This window comes from Lynx rufus, unplaced genomic scaffold, assembly GCF_022079265.1.
Source record: "Lynx rufus isolate CCGP_SWC_20201006 ecotype Redwood Valley unplaced genomic scaffold, mLynRuf1.p SCAF_10, whole genome shotgun sequence".
In the NCBI taxonomy this organism is placed as follows: Eukaryota; Metazoa; Chordata; class Mammalia; order Carnivora; family Felidae; genus Lynx; species Lynx rufus.
In genome coordinates, this window is record NW_025814824.1 from 57,492,188 (window position 1) to 57,515,634 (window position 23,447).

At 53.7% G+C, this 23,447-nt stretch overlaps 1 protein-coding gene across 4 annotated transcripts in view; it reads right to left on the minus strand.

Moving 5' to 3' along the window:
* Positions 1–528: 528 nt before the first annotated feature.
* Positions 529–23,447, minus strand: part of TLN1 (talin 1) — a 31,494-nt gene continuing 8,575 nt past the window's right edge. For all 4 annotated transcript variants that reach the window (XM_047066122.1, XM_047066141.1, XM_047066132.1 and 1 more), the window contains exons 8-57: positions 23,330–23,390; positions 22,580–22,684; positions 22,094–22,249; positions 21,244–21,345; positions 21,004–21,080; positions 20,600–20,780; positions 20,338–20,451; positions 20,109–20,217; positions 19,681–19,889; positions 19,464–19,562; positions 18,296–18,463; positions 17,837–18,131; positions 17,100–17,266; positions 16,167–16,295; positions 15,872–15,988; positions 15,671–15,784; positions 15,345–15,479; positions 15,064–15,192; positions 14,368–14,470; positions 14,036–14,244; positions 13,557–13,676; positions 13,152–13,349; positions 12,816–12,955; positions 12,540–12,633; positions 12,348–12,437; positions 12,116–12,238; positions 10,827–10,970; positions 10,191–10,352; positions 9,816–9,956; positions 9,541–9,722; positions 9,217–9,349; positions 8,909–9,010; positions 8,649–8,819; positions 8,408–8,557; positions 8,197–8,298; positions 8,004–8,123; positions 7,003–7,149; positions 6,662–6,828; positions 6,362–6,545; positions 6,146–6,271; positions 5,934–6,050; positions 3,396–3,581; positions 3,161–3,268; positions 2,508–2,613; positions 2,183–2,307; positions 1,961–2,086; positions 1,776–1,838; positions 1,497–1,679; positions 1,230–1,358; positions 529–1,100 (exon numbers count right to left, since the gene is read on the minus strand). In XM_047066122.1, the coding sequence (XP_046922078.1) occupies positions 975–1,100; positions 1,230–1,358; positions 1,497–1,679; positions 1,776–1,838; positions 1,961–2,086; positions 2,183–2,307; positions 2,508–2,613; positions 3,161–3,268; positions 3,396–3,581; positions 5,934–6,050; positions 6,146–6,271; positions 6,362–6,545; positions 6,662–6,828; positions 7,003–7,149; positions 8,004–8,123; positions 8,197–8,298; positions 8,408–8,557; positions 8,649–8,819; positions 8,909–9,010; positions 9,217–9,349; positions 9,541–9,722; positions 9,816–9,956; positions 10,191–10,352; positions 10,827–10,970; positions 12,116–12,238; positions 12,348–12,437; positions 12,540–12,633; positions 12,816–12,955; positions 13,152–13,349; positions 13,557–13,676; positions 14,036–14,244; positions 14,368–14,470; positions 15,064–15,192; positions 15,345–15,479; positions 15,671–15,784; positions 15,872–15,988; positions 16,167–16,295; positions 17,100–17,266; positions 17,837–18,131; positions 18,296–18,463; positions 19,464–19,562; positions 19,681–19,889; positions 20,109–20,217; positions 20,338–20,451; positions 20,600–20,780; positions 21,004–21,080; positions 21,244–21,345; positions 22,094–22,249; positions 22,580–22,684; positions 23,330–23,390 (6,844 nt within the window). In that variant the 3' untranslated portion in view covers positions 529–974. The remainder of the gene's footprint in view (positions 1,101–1,229; positions 1,359–1,496; positions 1,680–1,775; positions 1,839–1,960; positions 2,087–2,182; positions 2,308–2,507; positions 2,614–3,160; positions 3,269–3,395; positions 3,582–5,933; positions 6,051–6,145; positions 6,272–6,361; positions 6,546–6,661; positions 6,829–7,002; positions 7,150–8,003; positions 8,124–8,196; positions 8,299–8,407; positions 8,558–8,648; positions 8,820–8,908; positions 9,011–9,216; positions 9,350–9,540; positions 9,723–9,815; positions 9,957–10,190; positions 10,353–10,826; positions 10,971–12,115; positions 12,239–12,347; positions 12,438–12,539; positions 12,634–12,815; positions 12,956–13,151; positions 13,350–13,556; positions 13,677–14,035; positions 14,245–14,367; positions 14,471–15,063; positions 15,193–15,344; positions 15,480–15,670; positions 15,785–15,871; positions 15,989–16,166; positions 16,296–17,099; positions 17,267–17,836; positions 18,132–18,295; positions 18,464–19,463; positions 19,563–19,680; positions 19,890–20,108; positions 20,218–20,337; positions 20,452–20,599; positions 20,781–21,003; positions 21,081–21,243; positions 21,346–22,093; positions 22,250–22,579; positions 22,685–23,329; positions 23,391–23,447) is intronic.

Genomic DNA, 23,447 nt, shown 5'->3' on the forward strand with positions numbered 1-23,447 from the left:
TCCCCCAGCACATCAACAGTAGAACCTAGCCGGTGCAGCCTCAGGGGGTATTTTGCTTGTTAGGACCCTCAACCAAATCTGTGGCCATAGTTCTCTGAGGCTCAGACACTTGTATCTTATCAGCTTATTCTTTTTAGCAAAGCTGCTTTTGAAAATTTGAATTTGGCCAGGAATTGGATTTGTTCAAATACTCCGAACGGTTACGAAGATCGAGTGTCCCTGGTAGTCACAAAGAGCACTGGCAGCTGCTGTCCCAGCAGCAGGGTGATGCCACTTGGTGAGGCGTAGGCGCTGGCCAGTGAGATAGGGGACCACAGGAACAGGCCTTCTCAGCTTCCCAACCGTGGTGACTTTGGGGATCTGGGTGCAAGGAGGAGGAAGGGGGGGCGGGGGGCAGATTGCCACAGTGTGCCCCCACTCCCATTTCTGAGCCAGATGAAGCTGGTGACAGAACTGAATCCCATTCTTTCCCCCACATTCTCTTTGTCTGAGGGGAATCTCCCATCTCCTCACAAGGCCAGGCAGAGGTCGCAGGCAGAATCACCTTTATTGGAGCATGACCTGTTTGGGGCTTGTAACCCTGCGGTCCCCACAGGTAGCTGGGGGTAGGGGTAGACAGTATCAAAAAAGGAGCAGAGCCAAGGCTGTGGGGACTGGCTGGAAGCTGCTGGCAGGGTGGAGCGGGCGGGAGCCCTGGCAGGTTCAGACTGAGGTACAGCAGCGTTAATAATACTCTTGGAGCGTTAATACTCTAGGGAGGGGCAGGCACTTAGGGGGCCCTAGGGCATGAAGGCACTTGGAGTCAGGGAGGGGACAGGGGATGTGCAGCGGGACTGGGCAGGCCCAGGCCCAGGGTTTGGCAGGCACTTGGGGGAGTGCTGGGGTTGGGCAGGTCGGGCCCGACAGCCCAGAAGGCTTTGGTAGTGGCAGGCACAGTCTCTGGGCTGGGTCTGCATTAAATAGAAGCGGCTGCCCTAGTGCTCATCTCGAAGCTCTGAAGGCAGGAACTTGTACTGTTGCTGCCGAATCTGTGCCAGCTTCTTCCGCGCCTCTTCCAGCTCTCGTTCCTTCCGAAGCATCTCTTCCTGTGCGGCAATGATCTGAGGGATGGAGATCGGGGACTCAGTTCAGCGAGTATGTGCATTAGGGTATGGGGCCGTTGCGGCCGGCACAGGCAATGTGACTGCCTGGCCGGCAGTGTGCTTAAGGGTGTCCGGGGCAAAGCTCACCTGGGCAATGCCCCCAACCATCTTCTCCTTCACCACCACTGTCTCGTTCTCTTGGTCTTCAAAGGCTGCGGCCTTCTGTGCTGCCTTCACCAGGTTATCCGAGGCTCGCTTCACTGCATTGCCAGCAGCCTGGGCAGAGAAAGCAGTGTGAGGCTGGGAACTCAGCTGAGAGAGAGTCCCTCTACTCCCTCACAGAAAAGCACATCTTGGGGGAAAAGTTTAAAGCAGCACAGCCCAAGGTACAGCAGGATGGTCACGGTTCCTCACCTGAAGTCGTTTCATTGCCTCCGAGTCCTGGTCAGCCTTGACCTTGCAGGCCACAAGGAGCTGGGCTGTGGAGGCAGCTACCTGCTTGGCTGATGAGATGAGCTTCTCCTGGCTGGCGTGGCCTTGCACGGCTGCATTGGCCGCCTCACACAAATTGTTGGTGGCTGCGGCCACCATCCGGGCCTAAAGTGAGGAGGATTAGATTAACATATGCCTATTGCCCTGGTCCTTCCCCTCTAGTCTCCTAGCTGAGGGACCTAGTGGGTACTGTGCACTCACAGCAGAAATGAGGCCTTGGGACCACTGCCCATCATCCAGTGCATTGGCTGGAATGGCGCCCACCTGTGGAGGAAAGAGGAGAGCCTACTCAGACCTGTGCTCGCCGTAGGTGTGTAAATGCCTGGGATCCATTCGAGTGTGGACAGCAGAGCTGTCCCCATTCTTCTGGGTATCCAAGTACTTACCTTCCCTTGGGCCACCAGTTCCCTCTGGGCAGCTGATGCAGCCTTTACCAGGGCACTGGTGGCTGCTGCAATGGACTTGGCAGCTTCCAATATCTGCTCCTCAAAGTTCAAGGACTCATCTGCCTCCTAAAATGAAGAGAAAGATTGTAGAGAGAGATGCAAAATGAAGGTAGGGACATTCTGCCATCGGGAGGGTAGGGAACAGGAGGCAGGAGGACTGACCTTGGGTTTGGCCCGAGGCTTCAGCTGCTCCAGCTTTTTGGCTGCAGCCTCAATGGCAGCTGCAGCTCCCAGGAGCTCATTCTCAGCGATGACTGTGGGGTCCTCTGGGTCCACCCATTCTGTTCCTGGTGTGACAAAGGGAGGAAGAAAAGGGCTAAGGCAGAGCAGGGATGTCAGGAGCACTGGGCAGCATGGTTAGTATCACTGGCCCCTGGCACCTGTGGGGACTGTGGGCAGCGGCCAACTCAGAGCAGCCCAACCAGGAAGCAGAGATCTCCCCATGACAAAGGTTTCCCTTCCCTCCCTGTCCCTGGTCACCTCTCACCCTTCATGGCCTCAGCAGCCTGGATGAGCTCAGTGACTGAACCCGCCACACGCTTTGAGTGTCCCGTCAATTGCTGCTTCAGTTCTGGGCTTGGCTTCTGCAGGGTCTGGGGGGGGTGGGGGGTCGGGGGCGGGCAGGGAGCAGAAAGCATCAGATCTGAGCTCCTACCAGAGGTAAGAAACAGGGCAGACCGTGACCCCCCACCCCATCCCTAGACCCCTCCACACCACAGCCCTCAAACACCATGCCCCCTGGGCAGGTGCACCCTGGGCAGGTGCACCCTGGGCATCACACTGTACACAGGGTGAAGACAGGGGCTGTGTGTCACTCACCGGCTGACAAGGAGCAAGGAGAATGATGAAATGAGAAGAAAGAAGAGACGATGAAGGTAGAGAAGGGGGAGGTTGGGTGGGAAGAGAAGAGATAAGAAAAACCAAGAGGAAGAGGTGAGTGGGAAAACCAAAGATGCTAAGAATGATGGGGCCCCAGTGGAAGGGAGACTTGGAAATCAGAACATATCTGGGAAAGAGAAGGTGGAGTGGGAAGGAGATTTGAACAACAAAAGAATCGAGAGCTGGGACTGAGGCACACGGGAGGGGACTGTGTACTCAGGGAGGCCGGTGTGAGGAGCAGACAACACCCGCTTTCCTTACCAGCAGCACGTGGTCCAGCAGCTCCAGGTAGCCATTGGCACACTCCCGGCCATAGTGCAGGGCTCGAAGCCGCACATCAGGGGCCACTTCTGGGTGGTAAGCTGCTTCCTATCCCATACAGTGAGCTTTAGGATCCCAAAGAGTTCCAGGCCCAAGCCCCCGCAGTTTCGCCCCTCCCGTGTTTTGCCCCAAAGCTGCTGTGCCGTCTCAGGCTTCTGCCTATCAGGGTTTTTACCTTGCAAGCCCGAAGCATATCTGCGATAGCACGCCGACTCAGATTAGCTGTGGCAATGACATCCTCCTGGCGACAGGAGTTGCCAGCGGCAACAGCCTTGGCTGTTGCCATAGTGATACCCTTGGTCATGCGAATGAAATCTTCTGGGGTAGAGGTCTTGGCAGGTGGCTCTGGAGAACAGAAGACCTGTTGCAGATAAGACAAAAAGAAAAATTGTACAGTGTGTGAGACCATAAGACAGCGTAGCACTCTACTTGTATAATCCGGTTCATTCATCCATGTGTCCAAGAACAGACATTCAATGAGTACTTATTGTAGGTCAGGTCCTTGGAGACATTCACACATCACAGCTGGGTTATTTGAGCTGGGTTTTTATTCCTCAACTACAGAGAAGCCTTGAAGGGGTGAGTGGCAGAGTGGGGGCAAGGGGCTGCATCTTAAAAGACATAGATAACAGGAAGGCATTTTAGGTAAACGGGGGCATGAATAACCAGAATGTCAAGTGAGAGAGTACCCAAAAAGGTTCTAGAATTACAGGGATGGTGAAGAAAAGGTTTTTGGGGCCTTGACTATCAGACCAAGGAACTTGGACTTTTACATAACATATAAAAATCAAAAATATTTTGATGTATGTGTTCATCCAGCAAATTATTAAAAATCGGCTAGTGGTAGATTCTCTGTGACGTGCTAGGAATGCAATGGGGGAATAAAGGAGACAAAGTCCTTGTTCTCATGGAGTTTACCCTATAGTTTTGAACACAGACAATAAATAGGTAAACACACAGAAAAACTAGAGACTGAACTGGGCTGTGAAGGAAGTAAAGAGGGTGCTGTGCTGAGAAACAAAAGTGAAGTCCTTTCTCCGGTAGATGGCCAGGGAAGCCTCTCTCAGAAGAGGCTTTTTTTTTTTTTTTTTTTTTTTTTAAGATTTTACTTTATTTTTTAAAGTAATTTCTACACCCAATGTGGGGCTCAAATTCACAACCCTGAGATCAAGAGTCACATGCTCTATGGACTGAGCCAGCCAGGCAACCCAGAGGAGAGGACTTTAAGCTTCAGCCTGAAGGACTGGAAGGAGCCAGATGTTAAAAAAGCTGAAGCAAAGCAAGTGCAAGGGCCTGCAGCAGCAGGAGTGACAGTGCAGCGGCCTGGGGCTGGGGAAGGGTGAGGAGCAAGACCAATGAGACTAGGGAAGTTGGCAGGGGCCTGGGAAGTGGCAGCCAAGAGTGGATTTTACCAAAGATGGCAGGGCAGTCATTAAAGGGTTCTAAGCAAAGGGACACAATGTAATTTATATTTTCAAAAGTGTATTCAGCTACAGTGTACAGAGAATGCATCAGAGGGGTGAGTGTCGGGGCAGGGAGAACAGATGGAGGCTAGTGCACAAATACACAGAAGCATGGAAGGACTGGGGATGATCTGGAGGTGGTAGTGATGGAGAAGAGAGAACATGAGATCCGCGTGGAGGGAGCACTGACAGGTCTTGCTGATGCGCTCAGATGTGGGAACGAGAGAACAACATTACAGCTGCGTTCCTGGCTTTAGAAGCTGAGTTATTAAAAGGTGCCACTTACCAAGATAGGAAAGATGAGTGAAAGATAAGGTTTGGGAGGCAGAAAATTAAGAATTTCAGTTAACTTTCCTCTCCAAGGAGAGGGTCAGAAAGGTGAATTCGGAAATGAGAAAGAGGAGAAGGAGACGAGAGTGACAAGAGATTGAAGGGAGAGGGGAGGATGAGGCAGAAAACTAACACAGCAATCAAAGTGGAGGAGAGTGGATGAAGATCCCAACCAGGGTGCTGACGGGGCAGAGAGAGGAGGGGTGAAAGAAGAGAAGGGAGGGTGGTTGGGAGGACTTGCAGTGGCCGGGATTTGGTGAAGAAGACAGGGAAGTCACAGGTGATGGAGGCTGCTACCATGGGAAGAGGAAGTCGCTTGGGGGCCAGAAGCTGGGTGGCATGGCCTCTTGGTGGTGATGTCAGACAGGCAGTTGAGAACAACTAAACTCAGAGGTGAAGTCAGCTTGCCAGAGAATGATCGTGAAAGTGGTTAAACTTGCCAAAGAAGAGGACAGGGAAATCAGGCGATTTGCACCATTTTGGGCCGGCCTCCACGTTTACTGGGTTGAAGGTGGTTTGATGACGACTACAGAAGAGATGCTGGAGAAGCAAGAGCAAAGCCAGTGTCAGGAGAGCCAAAGGAAGAAAGATTCCAGAGAGGCTTGTTAACAAAGTCAAATGTTTTGGAAATGTTTGAAGAAGATGAAGGCCAAGAAGAGGGCACTGAATGTGGCAGCTAAGGGGCACTGGTGACTGGGGAAAGTGGGAGGGTGAGGGAAGGCAGTTGTGAAATGCTGAGGACTAAGTAGGTGGGGGAGGGAAAGACACCAGTGCAGCTCACTTAGGAAGTCTGGCAGTGAGCGCGGACAATGAGTGCGACTCTTTACATTTCTGTCCGTGAGTATATGTGAAATACAGATTCACAATCTGTCTCGATCCCTCTCTAACCCAAGTCCCCAGTGCTCCAGACCCTCGCTCACCGCCAGCTCCTGCCGTATGTGTTCTGTGGTTGCCTCCAGGGCTCGTGTGCCTTTGGTGGCTTCATCTTCCACGGCTTTCACAGTCTTGAGCAATGATGTCACATTGGTTACCATCACCTGGGGGCATCAGAGGAGTTGGAGAGGGGGGCGTTTTAAGGAACAGGAGAAAGTGCACCGATTGGCCCCTCATTCCCTCTCTCATTCCCTCCAACCTTGGCAGAGTTCTTGAGCTGCCACACAGCAGGGTCATCCCCAACTTTGCCAGCTGCAGCCTTTGTTGCGCTGATGAGGTCTCCCAGGGCTTTGGCCACATCTTTCACTGCGTTGATCAGCACTACCTGCGTGGGAGAGCAGAGGCTCTGGTCTGTGGGAGGGAAAGGGGGAACAGGCAGTGTTTCTGGCCAGAATTAGGGGTGTCAAATGGATACCTGTGTCTCAGGGTCCTCAGCTCCCAGGCTGGCTGCGCCCAGCTTGACCACATCAGCAAGGCGGGTGATGGTGGCCACGGAGGACTGGGCAGCCTGTGCTAACTTCTCCTGGCTCCCAGCTGCATTCTGCACCAGGACCTTGGTGTCTTCCACCAGCACCTTTGCAGTCTTCAGAATGCCTTCCCTGAGGGAGGGCCCAGCCCAGTCAGCCCTTCTCAGTCCTCCTCCAACCCCTCCAGCCTCTTCTGTTCCCCCCCCGACTCCCCCGCTTGCCTCTGTGAGGCCCAGTTCCCTCCTCACCGGTGGTCTGCGAAAGTTTCAGCACCCTCGCGATTGAGGGTACCGGCGGTAGCGAACATGATGGTGGTGTCGAGGTCAGCGATGATGCCAGACACAGCACTGGCTGCTGTGATGCAGGCCTGGGTGCCACGGTTCCCGGCCTGGAGTGCAGCCAGCACGTGGGAGACCTGGGGGAGGAAAGTCACATGGAGACTCTGGTCAGTGCCTCGTGGAAGGGAAAGGTCACTGGTGCCTGGGAAAAGGGATGGAGGAGAGGGCTGGGAAGGTTGGAGGAGGATGGGAAGGGAGGCTACAGGGAGGGGGAGCCAGCCCCCCCAGTCCATGGGGATGAGCACCGTCACCTTCTCGGAGACTCTCCGGGCACACTCTATGAGCTCCTTCTTGGTGTAGGCATCACTGGGGCTGCACTGTAGGGCGCCTGCCTTGGTGACCAAAGCAGCACAGCTGTGCCCCAGCTCCTGCACCCGGTGCTTGATGTGGGCGCCTATCTGTGAGCAGATAGGAAAGGGACATGGATTTTACAAGACACTCACGGTGCCCCCAACTGTGCTTGGAGGAGTCACTAAGGACCTAACAAAACACGCATCATAGACTAAAAGGTGGTGAGAACAAGTGCCCAGCATGCAGATTCCCTGTTTCATGTCCTTCAGGCGGGAGGCCACCTCCTACACATGGAAAATAATAGCATGTAGGCACCAACTGGTGAGGATTATGTGAAGCAAAGTGAGGAGGTGGAGGAGAAGCCCTTTATGCTGGGGGATGTGAATCAGAGGGCCAGGGACTACAATTTGGCCGTATGTGGTAAGGCAGGGGTTTGGGGTTGGGGATTAGGTGTGTCATGCTAAGATCCAATTACTTGCTTTCTTGGAAAGCCAGGAGCTTAGGGAAGGAAGAGCTTCATGGGTCTGCAACAAGGAGGAACTAAGAAGAGATTACAGACCTGCAGGACAGCAGGAGTGTCGACAGAGGCAATGGCGGCAGACCAGGAAATCTCTAGATCGTGGGCTATCTCCTTTATCCCTGTGACTTTGATCCTGTCCCTACACAGCCCTGATCACTTTTTTCTTTTTTTTTAATTAAGTAGGCTCCACGCCTAACGCAGGGCTTGAAATCATGACCCTAAGATCAAGAGTCGTATGCTTAATGACTGAGCCACCAAGGCGCCCCTGATCACTCTTTAGTGGAGTGGTCCTGAGCGTGTGTTCCCTTTTCTATAGAAGACTAGACAGAGTAAAGGTGGGACAGCCCGAGAGGCTGACATGATGGGGACAAGGGGCACGCCACTGTGACTTTCTGTGAGGGCCTGGGGGAAGATATTCACGGCAGCTGCCCCCGTGTTTACCTCTTCATTCTCAGCAGCCACAGCTGCAGGCTTGGCCTGTGAGGCCAGACGGCCGTAGTCACTGGTCAGCTGGTTAGCAAGAGGGCCCAGCTCCTCAGGGCTGGTGTTTGATTTAGTTACCTGATGATAACAGAAGTAAAGTTATTTCCAAACTGAGCTCTCCGGGGGTAATCTTATACTCTTCCAAACTCACCATCTCTTGAACGGTGACAGCAATGGCCTTGGCTGTCCGCACCATAGTTGTCTGGTAATCCACGAAGGAACCTTCTGGTTCACCCATTGGTCCTTCATCTAGCTGAGGGGGGAAGATGGGGGAAGTAGGAAGATTATCAGAGTGTCTGACACAGTGCTCGGGGACCCTAGCCCAGGGTAGCCACTGACCACAGGCACCCCAAGACTCTAACCTGGTTGATGGCCTGGGTGATGGAGTCCACCATGCCGCCAACAACCCCAGCAGCACTGGCTGCCTCGTTGAGGGTCGTTGTCAGGTCCTCTACGGCCTCTGTCATCATCTGCACAGCCTCCTCCAGGGCTTCCTGGGTGTGAGCTGCTTGCTGTGGGACAGAGTGAGTGAGTGGAGGCGGGCTCTGTTGTTCCTGCTTCACTGACCTCTTACTAGCAGACCCTCCCTCCCGCCCTCGGTACCTTGGGGTTGCCGCCAGCCTCCTTGGCTGTGTACAGCAACTGTAAGGCAGACTCTGCCAAGGTTTTAGTCTGGTCCAGGAGTGCCATCTGCTGTGGGTGGCTCAGGGTCTTGGAGGCGGCACCCACTGCAGCCAGAGTGAGCGGCTCAAAGTATTGGGCCATCTGGGATACCTGTGGCAAGGGGTTCGAGTGGAAGGTCAGCTGGGCCAGGAACCCTCGCTTGCCCTACCTTGGGACTACCCGCATGTCTTCCCAGGTACCTTGTGTCCCAGCTGGGAGGCTTCAGCCCGTGCGGCACTGGCCAGCGGTTCAATAAGGTGGGAGATCTCTTGCACTGCAGTGAGCATCTGAGTGTGCAAGGCCTGGCGAGGAAGTGAACGTTAGCCCTAACTGTGAGCTGGAACAGGACCCTCCCCTTCCTTCCATACCGAACTGACGGAGTCCCCTTGGAATGTTCCTCCCATACCCTTGATGTCTCTGTGAGGCACACACCTGGACCCCCCATCCTCTCGAGTCTGCCATCTCTCTTCCCAGACATAACCTTTTGTAGAACCCTGTTCCCCCTTACCTCTTGAGAGATTCCCTCACGAGGAGCAAGCTGTTGGCTGACCGCAGCGAGGGAAGCCTGGTCTAGGTCCCGCAGACAGCTGTTCAGAGCTGCAATGGCCGTCTCACACTCCAGCTGCCCTGGAGCCTTGTCCCTATAGATACATCATAGGCTCCAACACCAAGAAGATCCCTTTAAAACAGGCTGGCCTATCTTTCCCCGTATCCCGATTCTTGGACAACAAGGGCCCTCCAACACTATCCCACCTCATTGCGCTACTCGTCCCCGCCCCACGCTGCTACAAGTATGTTCCCTGGTCACACTGGCTGTCTACCCACTCAATACCTCATGCTTGTAATAAGCTTCTTGATGGAGTCTGAGACAGTACGGGAGTGGCCAGCCAGCACTGACCAGCGCGGGGGGTCCCGGGGATTGACTGCTAGGGCCCGGGCTGTCTGGATCAGTCCCCCGGCACTCTCCAACATTGTCTTGGCAGAGATCACGATGGGCTCCATGGCAGCCCGGCCCTGGGGAGAGAAGAGGCAGGGGGGTGAGTCTCAAGACACCTGCAAAGACGAGGGGGCAGCCGGTGCATCGGTTTTGTCTTCACACCGCCTCACCTCGGGGCTGATCTGGGCAGGAATGCTGGAGAACTCCGGGTTGGATGCAAAGGCACTCAGATTGTCCACAGCCTCCAGCAGAGGGGCTGTTGCTGCTCGGCACTGGGCACGGTTCTCCTCTGTGAAAGCTCCGTCAAGCGCCTGGAAGTGGAAGTGACAGGCCCTCAGGACTGACTGTAGGCAAAGAAAGTGACGCCTGGCTCTCCTCTCCTGGGCCAGAGGTGAGGAGAGGCTGGTGATGAGCAGTATGGACAGGATAGGGCTTGGGCTCAGGCAGATGGGATTTGGTAGAAGGCTTCAGGGACTGATGGGGGAACCAGGGGAGAAAAGACTGGACAGGTCAGAGGGAGGCTGGGAATTTCAAACACTGACAACCTTGATAGTCTTCACGAGATTGGCTGTGCTGTTGGCCACCTCCTTGGCCGACTGTACAAACTGGCGCTTGGCGGTAGGATTGGCGGTGCGAGCAGAAGCCAGGCGGCAGCTGTTACACAGTGCAGAGGTGTGTTTGGCCACAATGGTGGCTGCAGAGAGCACCTGAGGAGACAGACACGTGGAAGAGCCACGATGAGGGCAGGAAGGAAGTCTCCACACCCAGGCGAGAGCCCCTGCAGGCTTGGGGATGGAAAGTGGTACCTTTGGAAGTCTAATTAGGAAGGACAGAGTGACCTGAAAAGGGAAGATGTGGGAGACAGATACGCGAAGGTGAACGGTATGGGGCAGGGGAAATGAGAGACAGACACACTGATGGAGAACCCATAATAGGGTAAGTAGGAGAGTGGATTCAAACTTCTACAGAGGAGTTGTGAACTTAGCAGTAACTAAGAGTGACAAGAAACACGGCAGGAGAAGACAATCACCCACAGAGAAGCTGTGTGTGGAAGGTCACAGATGCGTCTCCAGCCTCTACTTCCCCACATCTCACCTCTCCCTCTCTCTTCATGGGGCCGGTCCATCCTGGCCCGCCACCCTCTCCCAGGCTCGCTCACAGCACCTGTTCCCTTAAGTTACCTGGGCCTGTGTACAGCCAGGCTCCCCCAAACTCTGACAGGCCATCTGAATCGCCTGGTTTGCACGGGCGAACTGTGTGGGCTCCACCAGTCCTTGCTGCCCTGCTTGGCTATTGGGATCAGAGACCCCCACCAGATACGCAGCCTGGAGAGAGAGAAGGGATGGGGGTGGGGTGAGAAATCAAGAATATCCCCCACGTGGGATCAAACAGTGATAGTAGGGACAAGTCTGGCATCCAGGGTTCTGTGTGAGTGGCAGTATGTTCACAAATAATGATTATGCTATAAAAAAGAAAAAAACGCTCCTGTTTTGTTAAATGTGTTTGAACGTTTCAGAAGGTTAAAAAAGTAAAAGAAACAAGAAACGAAAAGCAAAAAAAAAGAAAAACCACACAGAGTTTAATCAAACTTCTGTTGAGATGTGTATCTGCTGGATCATAAGGAAAAAAGTACTGCTTACTCTAAGTAGAAATAAAAAAAGGTTTGAAAGCCACCCTGCCACACACACGTGCACACACATGTGCATAAGCACAAAGTCTCTTTGAAACAGTTCCAATACTGGGAAGGTTGTTAGGATCATTTTCATTTATAACACTTCCAAGCTTCAGAGATTTGGAAAGAGCACGATTGCCAAATTTATTTTTACGATTAGAAGACCATCATAGGTTTGATTCATACTTCATTTAACACATAGTAGCTCTTCTGTTTCCTCTTTATGCTTTTCATACCATAAAAAAGAGGCCACCCAACAGAACAGGGCAAAGGGCAATAGGGGAGATTGAGGAAGCAAGATTGAGGCTTTCAGAGAAACACTCTGAGATGAACTCTCAAGCCAGTTTGTCTTAAGGGTTCATATACTAAAGCAAAACAGTCTCATAGCTAATGGGTCGTGTTTATACTTCATAACTGCATAAAAAGGCACAGTTAAGCGGTGACTCAAATAACTGGAAATTTAGTTACTGGCACTATTTTAATAAAGTAGTAACTATGTGAAAAATGACTTGCACTTGGTAATTAGCATATACCAAGAAAGCCAGGGCTGGAAAAGGCCCCCTCATTAGACAGTATAATCATAACCCAAGGTACCAGGGGCTCAGGGGTGACAGCAGCCAGAACTGTTGGTATTCTATGATTGCTGACAAACACCCCCACTCAGAAGGGGAAAGAACCAGTTTCCACAGAGTTGGTTTTGCAAACGTAACTTCTTGATTATCTACTCAAGTGCCCGGCTGTTGAGGAGGTGGGGTAGAGAAAGCAGAGGTATTGCAGGGACCGTCGCAGGGGAATAACCTGAGCAGCCGCTTCGGTGAAGCCACAGAGGGCTTTGGAGGCCGTGGCAATGGCCTCCCCAAACTCCGGCAGGTTTCCGTTCTTGGCGTTTTGGGAGATGCCCGTCATGGCCTCGCCCAGTACCTAAGAAACAGAGGGTTTCAGGAGAGCCAGTTCCTGTCCTCAGAGGGGTAGAGGAGTCCCTAGTTCCATCTTCCTGTCCTCTGCCCTCCGGGTTCCTTGCCACACTTACCTTTGAGTTCTCCATTACACTGTCGAGGCAGCCAAAGTAGGACAGGTCATTGATGGGCTGGACTGGGTTCTCCAGGAGTTCTCGGACTGTCTGTATAGGGGGAGGACAAAGTAAGGTTCAAGACGCCTTTTTGACCCCCAAACCCAGAGTACCTTCCTTAACCTCACAGCACTTAGCCTGCCAAGTACCCACCTCCAATTCCCGTAGGGCATTGTCACACTCTTTCTGGCCTGGCGCCTGCTGGGTACACATGGTGATGAGCTGGTTGATGCTGTCGGTCACCGCCCTGGGAGAAACAGAGTCAAGTGAATGCATGCACAGGTCATCATTCTTGGGTCCTACACGCATAGAAAGTCTTTAGCTATTTCTCTTTCATCTGTAACCATTCCTAAGCTGGGACTTCTCATGACATGTCCCCTCCCCAGTCTCTTCAACATTCCAGGGCTGGGCTTCCCAGCTCCTACTTACCGGGCAGCTGCAGCCAGCTGACTCTTCAGGTTGGGGGAAGCAGGGTCTGTGGATAGGGCCTTGGCAGCCAGAAGAAGTTTGCTTGAAGACATAGAGATGCCCTTCAAGTTGGACACGATCTGGGCCCGGTCCTCCTGGCTCTGTTGAAGGCGAAAAGGTCAACATGTTGTCCAGTCAGTCCTTTCTTATCTGTCTCTAAAAGGCTCTGTGTCCTAGACACTCAAATAGTGCTAGAGGGGGGTGGGGGGTGGGGGGAGCCAGGCAGAGGTTAGGACCATGCAGTCACACAGGCACCTCTTGTCTAACACCTGAAACAGACCCCGTGCCTTTGCATACCGGTGCCTGTCCCGCCATCTCCACACCAGCTTCCAGGAAGGTGCTGAAGTCCTGTCCAAATCGACCTGAGGCTCGGGCCAGGTCCTGAGGGGTTCCCCGAGAAGCCTGCACTAGTTCTGTGGCTGCCTGATTCAGCCCAGCAGCAGCGTCATTCAGCCGGCTCTGAGCTTCCTGAAACGTCCCAGTGCTGGGGGGAAGCTGCGGGGTCAGAAAGAAAGTCAGAAGCCAGCATGGGGGACGATGTGAGGGAGAGTCTAGTCAAGGAGTGCTGGGAGGTGGGCACTGAGCCTGGGAGTAACAAAAGGGGGTAAAACTGGGAAGTCAAGGTCAAGGAGAGGTCTAGACGTGGAGAGAAGCTTGGAGTCTTCAGCTCTTACGTGGCCCCCACACCCCTGGTCTTCCTACCGAGTCATTCAGGAGTCGCTTGCTGGCATCTCCCACCGCTCGCAGGGCATTGTCCACATCTCGCTGGCCAGGCAGGCAGCTGACACAGCGGTTCAGGGCCTGAGTCACTGCTTTAGCCACCTGAGGTAGAAAAGGAGACGAGTGTTGCCAAAAAGAAACCATTTGGGAGAGCACCTCCTCCACTCATGGGACCTGGGAAATAAGCGCTCTACTGCCTCTAAAAGTGAGGAGGAAAGGGCGTGTGTAGCTGAAGGGGCTGAAGTTAGAGTTTCAAGTGATAGTGACCAAACTGCCCCACGCTTGGCGTTCAGCTAAACCCTGCTGCAGGTTGAGACACTTCTACTAGGACTGAGGGAAAGGGTGGAATCCAGACAAGAGCTGTCAAGAGCAGACCTGAGAAGGTGTCTGTCAGTGTGGCTGAGACTCTGTTCCAGTCAGGGTGGGCCGTACGGGGAAGCGGTCTGTTTCCCAAACCTGACCTGGGCAAGCCGTTGCTGGCTCTCAGGGTCCCCTGGATGGCCAGCTGCCTTCTTTGCTTCCTCAATGAGGCTGCTGGCCTTATCCAGAACATCGCTGGCCGTGTCAAGCACGATAGCTTGCACTGCAGGATCCGATGTCAGGGCAGCTACACCCCTAGCAGCCTGGGCCAGTGACCGCAGCCCACCTGCCACTTCCCTAGCTGCAATCCCTGGGGAGACAGAAGGGAAAAGCGGCTTTCACTGCCAGGCCCTCGTTCCAGTGGCTTTCTCCATCAGCTCTATCCCTCATTCAGCTCCTGCTCCCAGCTCCATTCCCAGCCCTGCCCACATACCTGCATAATTCTCATTGCCCTGGGCAACCTCCCCCAGCAGCTGGGCAATGGCAGAGCTCACAGCTTTGGTGCTGTTTCCCAGGTCCTGGGCACATTTCTCCATCTAGGGAAGAAGCAGGAGACTCAGGTGCAGAAGGAACCAGGAAAAGGGAACTTAAGAAACTAGTTGAGGTCAGCTGGCAGTTTAATGAAGGTTTTGGGCAGCTCCGGGGTGCAGGCAGAAAAGAAAACCTCAGAGTCTGATTAAGAACGAGGTCTTAGGGGGGGCATCTGGGTGGCTCAGTTGGTTGAGCGTCCGACTTTGGCTCAGGTCATGATCTCGTGATTCTTGAGTTTGAGTCCCACGTTGGGCTCAGCGCAGAGCCTGCTTCAGATCCTCTGTCCCCCTCTCTCTGCCCCTATCCCGCTTGCACTCTCCCAAAAATAATATAAAAACAAAACAAACAAACAAAAAAAGAATGAGATCTTAGGGGCACCTGGGTGGCTTAGTCGGTTAAGCATTGACTTTGGCTCAGGTCATGATCTTATGGTTCATGGGTTTGAGCCCTGCATCAGGCTCCGTGCTGACAGCTCAGAGCCTGGAGTCTACTTTGGATTCTGTGTCTGCCTCTCTCTCTGCCCTTCCCTGCTTGTACTCTCGCTCTCAAAAATAAACAAACATTGGAAAAAAAAAAAAAAGGTCTTAAGAATACTTACGGTCTCCCCAGGTAAGGGTTTAAGTTTGCCATCTCGAGCTGCTGCCTTCACTTCCTGCAGATCTCTCTCTAGATTCTGTACCACACTCAGTGCAGAATCCATCTCCAAAGGCCCACATGCTTCCTGAGCCTACAATAACAAGGAAGTCTGGGTACAAGAGGTACTGCTGTGTCCCACTAATGTCCCATGTTATACAATTATCCCTGTTTTAGGTTATTCTGCAGACTCCCCATCATCCCAGAACTCCACCCTCATTTTCCAAAGATGGCCAGCTCCCTTACCTTCTGGGCAGCGGTCCGAAGTTCAGCCAATGCAGTGCCAAGGTTTTTAGCACACTGACTCAGCTGCATGGCTGAAGCCTGGTCCTGAATTGTTGGCACCGAGGCCTTTGCAGCGGCCACCATCTTCCCACCTGGCTGTTGAGGAACAGGTGGGCAGATGAATGTACCATTTGCTTGGGTACAGGGACTAAAGATGGTCTGGACACTGAGTGCCGCAGCTCAGTCTGGGAAGGAGGCTACTGGTAGAGCTTCAAACTGTGGGTGATCTAGGGGATTTAGAAGGGTGGGAAGGGTCTCGTCTGAGAGGTGGGGAGAGGGTGCCTTGCCTGCAGGAAGCTCTGGCTTGCAGCAATGAGGGCCAGCTGAGCACTGGGACTGTCGGGCTGAGCCTGGCTCCCTCGGACGCCCTGCACCAGCAGTGGAATCTGTTCTGCCACAGCCTGTGGGTGAAAATGTCATGAGAGCCACCTCCCCATAGACTGGGGGAAAGTCCCACTCGTCCCACATCTCCTCCCACCAAGTCTCACCTTGCAGCTCTGCACCAGCACAGGCTGGGGGCCAGCAGAGGCCTTGGGGGTGGAGGCTGCATGCTGGGCTGCCGCAATAGTCTGTGTAGCTGAGGCTGCAGCCTGTTTGGCTGCGTGCTGTGAGGACAGAGTAGTTAGGACAAGCCCCAGGCGCTCCCCTGCCCAGTCCCTGGCTCACCCTGGCCACACTATCCCACAAGGAAACAGTGACAGAGTCTCTCTCTGCACAACCCTCCCAGTTTCATTCCTCCCACAGCACCCACACTCCCGCTCCTGGGTTATTTCCTAGCTTCACCTCCAGGCGCTGCACCAGCTTCTTCTTGATGGCATTCTGCGCAGCCGCATTGGTGGCCATGCGCAGACCCTCAGCCGCCTCCCGCAGCCGCTGCTGCTGCTCCTCACTGTCAGGGTGAGCGGCTGCTCCCTGAGAGAAGCGGAGAGACGGTCCTCACCCAGCATCCCTGTGCGCCCCAAATAAGCTCTGCTCTGACCTCTCCAGACTCAAATGTTTTCCTAAAGTCCCCACTGAAAGGTAATCACAGCTGAGATGAGCTGCCTCAAGCAGGCAAAGGGGAATCAGGGGGCCCCTAGATTCCCTTTGGGCCCTTTTTAGGTAGAACCGTTTCTTCTTTCCCTTGTGGGGGAAGAAGCCATGTTTCTTTCCCTACTGCCCCCTAAATGCCACTGGCAAAAGGGTGTGTTTAAGGCTCTTTGGGACAAGGAGGACTCAGTTTAGAGCAGGGATTTCAAAAACCAAAGCAGGGGAGCTGGTTACTCCTGCAAACTGGAAAGCCCCAGAGCCCGGGGAGTGCAAGAACCTCTCGGCTTCTTCCCGACGGTTGTCTGCACCCTGTGTCCCACTGCCTGTCTTTCTCTGTACTGCTGGCAGCAGAGGCCCCAGGACTGAGTGCTTATATGCATTCCCAGGACAGGCCATGAAGCAGAGGGATCCAGGAAGCAGGCAGGTGGTGGCAACAAAGTAGGGAAAAGTAAGGATAGCAGAGTGTGGACTCAGAGGAAGAAAAAGGGCATGTCGGTCACCAAGTACCCTGGCAGTCACAGTGGCTGGAAGCCTGGGCCCCTATGCACCTGAAGCCGAGGGTGCCTTTACTTCCTGAGTGCTCTTGTATTTTCTGCTGTTCTTGGGTCTCTCCCATCAGAAAAGGGTGACCATCTGGACCCTTCTACTTCCCTTCAGGTCTGGGAGTTGGCCACAGAAGGCTCGTACCTTGGCAGCCTCCACCATCTTGGCTGTGGCATCGGCCAGGATCTTAGCAGCGCTTAATAGCTTGCGAGAATTCTCCAGATCACTCTCCCCCTCGGCATCAGCCTTGATGGCATTGACCAGGTCAGAGGTGGCTTGGGCTAGGATGCGAGCCTGTCGTACCATCTCACCTGAGAGGACAGAGCACTATCAGGTAAGGAAGCCAGAGACACTGCGAGGGTGCCAGGGTGGGGGAAAGGGGTGCAGGCAAGGTAGATAGGGCTCTTGGGGGGCAGTTAAAGAGACACAAAGGTTCTCAAAGTGATTCCCGTGGAGTTATTGTATTTTGGGTTTAAGATCTTGGAGAGGGACAGATTTCCTAGTGAACTTTTATGGGAGAGAAGACACTCTCTAACAAGTATTTTCAGTAAATAGTCTTGCACTCCTTGTGAAGGAGTGCACTCCTTTTGGGAGTGAGCAGGTAGGGTGGAGTGGAAAAGACTATTTCTTAATGCCACCTTCCAATTTCCAGCTACGTTTGTGTATGCTTTTGTATATTCTCCAAAATATACCAAAGAAGGCAGAACGGGGATCACATTCCTGCTTTACAGATGAGAAACTGGAAGTTTCAGAGAGGTTAATAAGTACATGGTCTACTCTGCTGAGTCCTTAGCGGGGACTGGCAGGTCTGCAAGGGAATGCCCAATGGACTCGGGGAGCCTCAACAGGGTTCCCTGTCTTCCCAGGAGTGGTGTCCTTACCAGCATCACCCATGGAACTGAAGATGTTCTCGGTGACAGTGAGGATGGTGTCAGTGGCCTGGTCATAACGGCCAGCAGGCCCAGCCCCTGAGGCATGGGCCTTCACGTGCTGCAACAGCTCATTCAGGGCCTGGGTGACAGCTGTGGCCGCCGCTCCTACCCCCCGCAGCAGCTGCCCATCGTCCGTGGCTGCCTGGGAGGCGGACACACAGCCCTCCACGGCTTTGGCCACCAGGCGTCCGGCCTCCACCAGCTGCTCTTGGCAGACAGGTGAGCTGATTGTAGGTGCCACCACCTGCGGGCAAAGCAAGTGTCAGAGATGAAGGCAATGGAAAGGAGTCATGAGGAGTCCCACAGCCACCGGAACAGGTAAGAAGGAGCCAGAGAGGTGAAATGAGAGGCTCCTGTGTGTGGCACCATCACCCCTCAGCACAGGCTAATGCAACCTTTGTGGCTCACCTTGGTACAGGCCACCAGCTGGGAGGTAGACAAGGCACACTGTGTCGCTGCAGCAATGACCTGGGTCTGAAGCCCTGAGTCCTCTGTCCGCTGGGCCACACTCTTGGCCTTGAGGACCAAGGCAGCTGCAGCACTTGCCACGGCCTTGGCTAGCTGCATTAGTACGTCCTGTGAGAAAAGCACTGTCAGCATGGCCTAAGATCGAGCTTGGGATCCATGGACCCTTCTCAGAGGCATGAGCGGTTTCATTATTCCCACTGACTCCAATCACTGGATAGTGTATGCAGAAGCAACCAGAAGCTACCCCAAGCCCCTGCCTTGAGTGCCCAGTAGGACAGAATACCCACCAAGGAACAAACCCACACCGAGAGAAAGAGAGCCTACACCAGAGGGAGAAACGCACGAGGCGGATACACTCGGACCACAATGGGGAGGGAGGGGCGGTGCTGTTACAATGGGATGGAGAGAGGTACCTCTTGGGGTCCCTCCCACCCCCAGCTTTTTTTCCCCATTTCTTCTCAATCTTGGTTGGAAGCAGTCACCCTGGAGTACAAGACCCCATACAACCCTCCCGGATCCCATTTTCCCAAGTCCTGCCTGTGACATGCCTCCCCATCTCCATCATGTTCTGCCCCCGCGAGGAGGCTGGGGGAGAGGTGCAGAGCGAGTGTATGCGGCTCAGAGAGAACAAAGCTGGGAAGGCCCAGGCCAGAGGCCATTACCGTGGGGGGTTCGGGGGGAGATCGAACCCCAGCCCCTCTGGGTGCACATATCTGTGTGGGAAATCCAGGATGACAAGTCAGCTGAGGAAACTGGCATGGGGTGGGGAAGGGGGAGCTAGAGGAACAGTGTCCTCAGGGTGGTATGGAGGCAGCTTCAAGATGTCGAGTTGGGACAAAGGCTATATATGGGGAAGACAAGGAGAAGATGGCAGGCGACTACAAAATATCATCAGCCAAGGGTGACCTGGTAGATTCAGTTTGGATTCAGGGGTTCTAAATTTTCATGCCCTCAAAAGGGAATGGAGGTTCCCAGTGTCATTCCCTGCAAACAGATGTTCCGTTTGGCGCTGAGAAGTCACTTTGTAGTAACAGGACTAGGAGCTGGATTCAGGGTCAGAGGTTACTTCCAAGAAGCTTCCGTTCTAGGGGCTGGGTAAGTCACTAACCTGGAAGTGGGGGTCAGTATCGCTTTCCCCAATTTGCTGCAACAGCTCCCCACTGGCCTGGCCCACGTTCCCAGCTGCTTGCAGCAGGTTCTGACGGGGCTGTGGAGAGTGGACACCGGTCAGAAGCTGCCCACAGGTCCCACACTTCCATCCCACAATCTGGACTGCCCCCTCCTCCTTTGGGGTCTCCTCCCTAGTGCCAGCCGTGGCCCCTGACCTCAGCGCTGGCTGGCTGGGCGCTGCGCAGCAGCTCTGACACCGCCCCGGCAAGGCCCTTCGCGGCCTGCAGCAGAGGCCGGCCACTGCTGCCTTCGTCCTCCAGCAGGGCGGCCAGCAGCTTCACGCCGCGGGACATCTCCGTCAGGTTGGAGGAGATCGTGGTGACTGCACAGCCCACTGCCGTGTAGTCTGTCTCCGCGGGGTCCCCTGAGAGAGGAAGAGGAGCACACGTGAGGCGAGCAGGCCAGACAATGGGCTAGAGAGGGGCTATCACAGGCGTTAGTCACAAACGTGTGCCGAGAGAGACACGGTCTCTTCCCTGAGTTGAGGGGCAGTCCCACCCGGAGCCAGTCACACTTGGCGCCTGCACGTGCTCCTCCTCCCCCACCCCCACCACATACAGATAGGACTTGGCATCCAGCCTACCTGCTGTCAGGTTCACCACGGAGGCAGTACCAGCTGTGATGGCATCTACCTGGGAGTGGATCTCATGCTTTGATTCATCCATCTTGTTCTTACGCCAGGCCTTAGAGGCCTGAAAGAGAGAGAGAGAGAGAGGCAAAGTTCAGGATCTGCTCTGGTCCGGTTAACCCCGATCCCGTTCCTGTGAGTCCCAGCCTCAGCACCGCTGGCCTCTCCTCCGTCCCATACTCACAGCATCCTGGCCCAGAGGGGGCAGAGTGTCAAAGTCATCCAGAGTGGCCTGGGCGGCTTGCACAGCCTGCATGCTAGAGTTAATGGTCCCAGTGAGTGCCTGCTGGGCTGATGTCTACAAGACAAGGGGAGGAGAAACAGAGAATGCTTAGAGGAAAGAGGAGGTGGGCTGGGGACAGGACTACGAACAGGGACGTGGGAAGACAAACAGCTGATATGGGAAAGAAGGCCTGGTACCGTGGTGGCAGTGGAAGCACTCTTACCAAAGGGGGCATGTGTCCCCGGTGCATCTGGCCGCTGGTAATCTGTTGCTGGGCAGGTGGCATGCTGCCCACCTGGAAATTCTCAGGACCAGAGGCTCCAGAGCGCATGATGGCAGGCAGGGCCACAGAGCCGTGCTCTACTTTCCCCACCCGGTTATACTGCTGCTGAAGGACTGTCGACCTAGAGAGGGGACACACGGGGCGGCACTCAGAGGACTGTTGTCTTAACCCCCTTGCCACCCAGCTGTACTACCTTTGCAGGTCCTGTGGTCTAGGGGGATGTGTGATAGCCTGTGACCGGTTAAGGAACCATCCTAGGGACTCCCCACCCCTCAACAGTTCTTGGAGTCAAGCCCTGCCTTCCCTGCCCCTGGGGGATGGGATCAGCCCAGCAACCTTCGTACTTTTTGGGGGACACTGAGTCCTCTAGCATAGTAGACTCCTCGTCTCCTTCTAGCCCAAAGTGATCCTTGCTTTTTTTCTGTAGGAAGGAAAAAGGAACAAGAATTAAAGAAGAGAGAGGCAGGGAAAAAGCAGCCTCTTCTTTCCCTACTCAGCCTTTTTCCAGAACCTGGGTCCTCACTTCTAAAGGACTGGCTTGGGTAGAAGGTGAGGGAAGATAAGGAAAAGGCTGGGGCAGGCACCTTCTTAAGGATGATATCAATGTAGCCGGCGATGAGCTGTGCGATCTGCTCCCCTTCCGTTGTCTGTACTGAGTAGTAGCCATCCTGGTAGTCCCCGAAATCCTAGGGTGACAAGGTGGGGGCTCAGTGGGAGAGCCTGCATCTACCCACGATGGAAAAGGGTAGGATGGGAGCCCCAAGGCCAAGCTGGTGAGGGTGTCTTCCCCTGCCAACAGCCCTCTAGAGAGAAGCCTACCCTTCTTCAATTTCCCATTTCTTTATTTTTCTCCCTGGAGGGCAACATTTTGTTTCTGAGGAGCAGTCTCTATGCTACATAGTTTCAAATGCATGCTGTCTAAGAAATAGCTTTTCTCTCACTCTGATAATAAAGCTGGGAAGACACAAACATTTGTCATTGAATGACCATAATGGAAAGTTAGCACTAGTATCCAAAATGGAAAAATAGCCTTTATTAAATTCTTGTCCCCTCGATAGGGCACTTCATTGAGGTGGTATCAGTTTCTAATCCCTAATACCAAAATATAAAGCCAGGGGGAAAACTATTGTATAGTTGCTGCTGAAAGAGGGGAGGCCTATTTTTCTTTCTTTCACCTTTTTCTTCCCTCTCCCCAAGTCTCCTGTGAGCTCAGTTTGCTGGTTACAGTTAAGTTCTGTGGACTGCAAAGATTGTGTCATTTAAGCACAACTCTCCAGCAAAGCTTCTCCTTCTCTCTGACCCCCAGGGTCCTGTAAAGTCCTCCTTTTTTCTGAAGTCACATTCAGTGCACTATCCCAAGGGAGGGGAGAGACCTCTCAGCTGCCCCCGTCTGGAAATTCCAAAGCCCTTTCCCTCCTGGGCACCCGGACTCACCAGGGTGAAGCTCTTAGGAGAGGCAGCCCAGCGTTTGATGTTGGTGAGGCTCCATTCCTGGATCACCTCTTTGGTCTTCTCATCCACTCGCATCACACACTCCTTAGTGATGCCCAGAAGCCTGGGCACCAGCTTGTTCTTTCCTTTCATCTTTTCCTGTGAGGCAGATTGTTGTTGGTATTAGTGCCAGAAAGGTGAATGAGCAGATCAGATCGAGACCACAAGGGGGTGCTGAGGAGGGTGGGAGAGCTGAATTGGGTGTCTATGGATGGACTCAGGACAAGCTCCGCTAGGGAGAAGGCAGGGTCTGGAGGAAAGTTGGTGGCAGAGGGCTGACAACAGGGCAAGTTTTCACAAGGTCAGAGCAAGTAGAGAGAATGGGACTTGTAGGGATGTTGGAAAGCGTAACCAAGGGCAGGGCCTGACTTTGAGAGGAAAGAGTAAGAGTGGAAATAAGGAGGATGGTGAGAAGGGTCTGTAACTCACCTTAACCAGAAAAAAGGAGACACCATAGGTCTTGAGGGAACGGGCTAGCTTCACGTAGCGCACCTTGGCCTCGATCTCACTCATCTGCCCACAGTTCTTGTGTGCCTTAAGAGTAGAAAATGGAGAAATGTTTAGCGAAACGTGGGAGGACAGCATCACAGACAAGGAGTTGTGACGTTAACTACGATGGGAGCGTACTGTGGGGGGCACAGGAAAGGTTAGGGGGTGCAAGGTATGAGAAACGAGAGGGTGACGGGATGAGGACTGACAAAGGATATGCAGAAGCAACAATTCAAGGAATATAGTTAAAGAATTTGCAGATATTCTGGAGACGTGAACAGATAGAAAGTAGAAGGTCAGATAGAAGACTTTTGGGGCTGAATATTCAAGAGGTGGGGATAACACTTTATGTTTGTACAAAGATACACTTTTCATAGTAATTTCAGGCATACTATCTCATTTGATTTTCCTATCAATCCTACCCCGGGCAGGTACTGTCATCCCATGTTAGATGCAAAGAAAAAAACAACCAAGAATATTGAACTGAATTCCACAGCAAATGCAGTGATGGAGCTGAGATGAAAAGCCCAGGTCTTCCGCTTTCTTGGCACAGGAGAGGTGGGAGAACAGCTTGGCAGGCGGAAGCGGGGTGGGAGGAGACAAGGAAGGGGCCGGGGGTCCATTCAGTCAGTAGGATTAAGCAGCAAAGCTCCCGGGGCATCCCAAACACTTTCCCCTGCCCCCATTCACCTGGAAGATCTTACGCTCTCCCTTCTGCTTCACATACTCCTTGGGCAGGAAGTCCTTCAGGCTACACCAGAAAAGGGAGGGTCAGCATGTAGTGGACAGCATCGGGGGTATGTGGGCC